The 5,669-nt window shown below is 40.9% G+C and overlaps 1 protein-coding gene across 1 annotated transcript; it reads left to right on the plus strand.

Moving 5' to 3' along the window:
• Positions 1–3,635: 3,635 nt before the first annotated feature.
• Positions 3,636–5,153, plus strand: LOC128998887 (uncharacterized). Its single transcript, XM_054425243.1, has one exon. The coding sequence runs from the start codon at positions 3,636–3,638 to the stop codon at positions 5,151–5,153; it is 1,518 nt and encodes a 505-aa protein (XP_054281218.1).
• Positions 5,154–5,669: the final 516 nt, after the last annotated feature.

Raw genomic sequence — 5,669 nt, forward strand, 5'->3', positions numbered from 1 at the left:
TCTAATGCAACTGTTAAGTTTACGCTTGTAGTCGGTATACAAGTTTTTCCGTAAAAAGTATTCTAACGGTACGATACAATAAATAAGTAGAGAGTTAGATTATTGTTTCAAAGTCCGTCCTAAGCATTAAAACATTTAAAAGCCTTTATAACTTTTAAAATCCTTTACCTGAACGTAAGTAAGCTTAATACGTCCCAATCAGAATCCTACTTAATGTTCGCACCGGTTGGGTTCTATGAACCATAGCAATATATACCTTTATACCTTTATACCATACATCCATCGCTGACCAGTAATGAAGATAACAAGTCATCTGTTTATACACCGTACCGGTTACAAATCCGCTGGATTCAGCACACTAAAGTATTGTAAGTGCAAAGCTCTTCTATTGAAAGTCAGCACCCAGCCTCTGTGTATACAACCTCTCTCCCGAAACAAAGCAGATCTTTTATTATGTTTACAGTTTACGTGTGTGATGGACACGAAAAAGTGGTAAAGATCTGCTTTTTAAAATATAAATAATTTGCTACTCGGGTTTTTATAAACATTACGATTCATCCTCGGAACCTATAAATTCTATCTCATAAAACAGTTTAAGGAATACAAAGAAACTTTTTAATCCCACGTTATTTAACTTTAGAATATTAAATTACAATCACTTTAGTATTTGAAAAAATATTTTGAGGTTGTAAATAACTTTTCAGAGGTTGTTTAAAAATAACGAAATTAACATTGCCCTTATGGCAGGCAAATCCATCATGTCGTTGGCTTCCATGAACTCCCTTGGAAATCAATTCAAAACAACAAAGAAAATTTTTAATCTCATAGTATACAAGATATTTAAATTATAATCACTTTGGTGTTTGAAAAACTATTTTTGGATAATAATAAACTCTTCAGCTTATCTTTGGATTGAAATCATCCAAATTGGGCATTAGCCTCCAAGGACTCTTAATAGGCTATTGATAATATAGTTATTATCGTGACCATTAAAAGTGATTGTGTTTAATCTATTTGAAAGTTGCATTGTATTGTTTTAAGATAGAAACTAAAACGGGATATTATGCCCATTGTAGCTTAGACCTTCATTCCTACTTATTGAATGGGGATGAAATAGAATGAGGATTTTTAAAACTCCATTTTGGCATATACTATGTGGGATATTCGTCCATCCCGTATTACCACAGTCCTAAAAGTTGTCACAAACTATTCGTTTTTGTATATTTTTTCATGCAATATGGATGTGGTCTCAATGAGCTTGAATAATTACTGCCGATGATAGAATATCGATAGTTTTGTGTTATTCCTTTATAATAAATACCATTACAGCTTTACCATTTTTCCTCATATTTTTTTGTTTATTTGTTTCAACACAAAACAACAAAATAGATTTTCTCGTTGTTCATTATTTGCTGAATAACTCAAATAATATTAAGTACCAGGTGACCGAGCATTTCTCGAGGTGTTTGATTTGTTCAAGAGGTATGAAAATGGAACCTATAAGCCTACATCTAATTTCAGTTTTGATATGATTAATTAAGTTGAAAAGTCAATTTGTTTTCGGTAGACATAAACTCATTCTTATTTAACTAACAAACCTTTCCATGTGGATGAGGAGTCTATAAAATCCTTACAATAAACTTCAATATAAAAACTCATGATACATAACATCTGTTGACCATTATTGCGTTAGTCACTGGGATCGCGGAACGTCATAACTACTAGGGATCGTGGAATAACGTATCAATTCTGGCGGCGCATCGTCGACAACTACAAAACATCCTTGGCAATCCTTTAGACTTTTAGTTCAATATTGGTGAATAGTGTTTTGCGGTAAAACACTTAACGTTTTTGAACAGTCGTAATTATTCCTTTGGTTTGTAATACATCATACAATCCGAATGTATTATATAATCAATGCTCAATAGGATTCATAGAAATTTTCTTTTCCTTTGTACTCTATTTTGTAATTTGCTACTGTACCGTAGATGATTTGTTACGACCATTATGTTACAATCAATTTGTTTACATTTTCGTAAAACTGTCATAGCTACTTTACAGTCCATAAGAGACTTCTGTTAAAAATATTAAAACTTAATTTTACGTTTTTAATGAAAAATTAATTTTTCCAGAACAGAGCCTGGCATGGATATTGTATTTAGCATAAAACTAAGATATTTCCAACAATTTGGAGGAAATCATTGAAGCCGTTTTTAGATTTAACAAGATTTAATGTTTTAATTTAGAAATGTAAAATTTTATCTGAACATGTATTGGAGAAATGGGAAAATATTTAAAAATAACAATACCCACAAGACCAATTACAATTATTGTTAAGTGTTGGTAGAAAATTTGTATTTAATCTTGGAAAGATATGAAAGATGTGAAAAGATAAGGTTAAACACATTAAAAATCAGTTTTATTTCCGAATTATGAATAATCTGCTAACAGAAGTTTGTAATATTTTTTAACGAATAAAGTTAAATGTTAATTTCTTTTAAGGCTACATTTAACTGCAGAAAACATTCACAAACAGCAATTAATATTATAAGTTTAATGCAGGGGGTATTTATTATTGTTTTTATAATTCCCTGAAGTGCAATAAAGATAAAATAAGGACCGTTGTAGAGCTCAAGTGACCCTTTAGCGGTTTACTTGAGAAAATACACGAGACATGTCCGAAAACAGCTTAGTTAAGTGTCGATTGTCGACAGATATCTCAGATAAGGTTTAGAGTTTTATTATTAACGCATAGTTTACTGTGTAATATGATTCTTTGAAATATACAAAACGACAAATAAACAGTATTAACTATTGTTGTAGGGTACTACTAATAACTTGGGAATTATATTTTTGCAATGCTTAATATAGATCAGAGGATAATGCAATACTTAATAATGCATAATAATATAAAGACACTTGGCAGGGTATTTTTAAAATACTCAAAGCAAGACTGTAGTGTTTTTCCTTGAATGCGGATAACACACCTATCTCATGCATATTATTATATAATATACCAAATCAATTTTAGGTAAACATACGGTTCTTATTATAAGGGGAATGTTCATTCCTAGTAGAAGAGACCAGAAGACGGGGAGGTTAATGTTGTTAAAAACGGTGGGAGTAACTATGACTCTCTTAAGCAGGAACCCGAACGGGATTCGCTTCTGAGAAAACACTCAGTTCTCGTGTGTCATAGGGACTCTGTATCTCCTTGTGGGATGTACCGGAATAAAACCTAACGGTTTTTCGGAGTTCAGGGACCTCCACGCGGTGGACGCTGGGAACTTTCTCTTGCCTGACGGTCATGTGGACCTGAAGGACGGCTGAACGACTTTAGGCCGTGAGGATGCTAACACCTGACACGTTTTTCCCTCCCTACCAACACCTTGGGAGGAGGCTCACAGGAGGGTGAGTTGGCGAAAGTCGCGGCGTACCGTCGAGCCGTTGAGGAGGCAGCCCCTCCATGGCGGTGTAGGTGCATTGGGTCAACTGCTCAATGTGCTGAATCTTTTGTAATTGTTTTCAATGTCTCAAATGATAAGCCTCGGACTCCGGTGGGGAGGCTCTCCCCCCCCCGGCTTGGACTAACCCAAACCGACAGGAGGGCTTGGACTTAGCAGACAACACCCCTTATGGGGCTGCTGGTCCAACCCCCGGACTTAGTGGTTTACCCATACCCATGGGAAGCCTCCATCTGTCAGCTCTGCCAGTCCTGGTTTACCAGGGCTGTCGACTTCAGAGCTCATCATGACTCTCAACACAGCAACAAGGCTGTCCACTACCGGTGTACAAAGTGCCAATCAAACCATCGTAGATGGAATGGAGTGGCCGTCCACTACGCCAGATGTAGAGGTCCACCTACGCCAACTGCTCCAGGCCCGGAACATATCTGTGTCTGCGGTAGGAGCTTCTCAAGACCTTCAGGCCTGGCCCTACAACGGAACACATGTCAACCGTACGCCCGGAATGCCGAGAGACTCGTTCCACCACCACCACCACTGCTGATACGAAGTTCCACTCTATGGTCACCAGAAGAGGACGATATACTCAGAAGACGCTACTGGGAGTACACTGCAAATGGACGACGTCAGGGTTATGCCCAGTTCATCGCAGTGGAACTGCCAAGAAAAACGGAGAGACAAGTAAGAGATAGGACACATTCCCTCCGGGCTAGAGGCCTGCTGGAGCGCCCGCGGCCAGACCCTGAGAAGCATGTAGAAGAGGAGCCTCAAGAAGAGCTACCAGTGGAAGAGGAGGTAGTGGAAGAAGACCAAGTGGAAGAAGAAGAAGAAATTGCAGAAGAAGATCCACGAACCGATGTAGAACAACAACCTAATAATGACTTTCAACCAGGACACGACGCACAACCTGAAGATGACGACCAACCCGAAGACGACATCCCGGACGAAGACAACACTAATGAAGACACACCTGTTCAAAGACAACCTGAAGTAGACCAGCCTGAAGAGATGGAGCGTCGGACACCAGAAGCTCCTGGAGGAAGAATCGACCAAAACCCCGTCCCAATCGTACTGGGACTGGATGTTTCTCCTGAAGCACCAGAGGCAGTGATACCACCACCGTCACTAGAGCCCGAGCAAACAGTCCCGACTTCGAGTGAGTCAGAACGTTGGACAGAAGTTCTTGACAACCTAAATGGAATCCAACTACTCGACCCAATCGGACTTCGACTCCGGCAACTGGCGGAACGAGAGGGCGATATTCAAGGGGAACTCGACGCTCTGGTAAAGGAGCTCCATGCTGCCATGAAGGCTGCCGCCCCAGTACCAGCCGGTCGACCTGCCAACGTCAGAGGGACTAGACCTTCAAGAACCGAGAGGACGCGTCGGAACGTCACCCGCTACGCCAAGACCCAAGATCTTTGGAAGAAGAATCCATCTCGCCTGGCCGACCTGGTCATCAAGAATAACCTAGGTGATCTGGCTCAACAAGGGCCAAGGATCGACCCTCCAAAGGAAGAAACTGTCGCCCTCTTCAAAGGACTCTGGGGCACGGCTTGTGATTCCACGCTACCACTCCCTCATCTCGACCCTCAGCCTGACGCCATTGTTGAACCTATCTCCAGTATTGAAGTGACGAAGAGAATAAGGAGACTCAAACCTGGTGGGGCCCGGGACTGGACGGTGTAACAAAGAAGGGGATAACCGCCTATCCGCACGCAGCCAAGACGCTCGCTGTGTTGTACAACATCGTGCTTTTCCGTGGTGTCTTCCCCACAACCTGGAGGACAAATAGGACAAATTTGCTACCAAAGCCGGGCAAGGATCATACCCGGCCTGAAAACTGGAGGCCCATAACAATCGCTCCCCTTACTGCTCGCCTCTACAGTGGTCTCATTGAATCTCGACTGCTGGGACAAGTTTTCGTCTCAGCGAGGCAACATGGATTACGGCCTGGTAATTGCTGCCACGTCAATTGCTGGATCCTCAATGAGGTGATCAGACAGGGAAAGAAGAGCCAAGTAGTTGGAGTACAACTGGATGTGAGTAAAGCATTCGACACCGTATCCCATGCGGCAATCACCGAAGTGCTTCGAAGCCATTGGGTATCACCCTGTCTCATTGAGCACCGTAAGAGAAATGTACTCTGACTGCTCAACAATACTTGGAAACTTTGGAGAGAGGATTACTCTACGAAGAGGAGTC

Source organism: Macrosteles quadrilineatus, unplaced genomic scaffold (genome assembly GCF_028750875.1).
Source record: "Macrosteles quadrilineatus isolate MER2022 unplaced genomic scaffold, UCM_ALF_1.0 Scaffold_7__1_contigs__length_78375512, whole genome shotgun sequence".
Classification (NCBI taxonomy): domain Eukaryota; kingdom Metazoa; phylum Arthropoda; class Insecta; order Hemiptera; family Cicadellidae; genus Macrosteles; species Macrosteles quadrilineatus.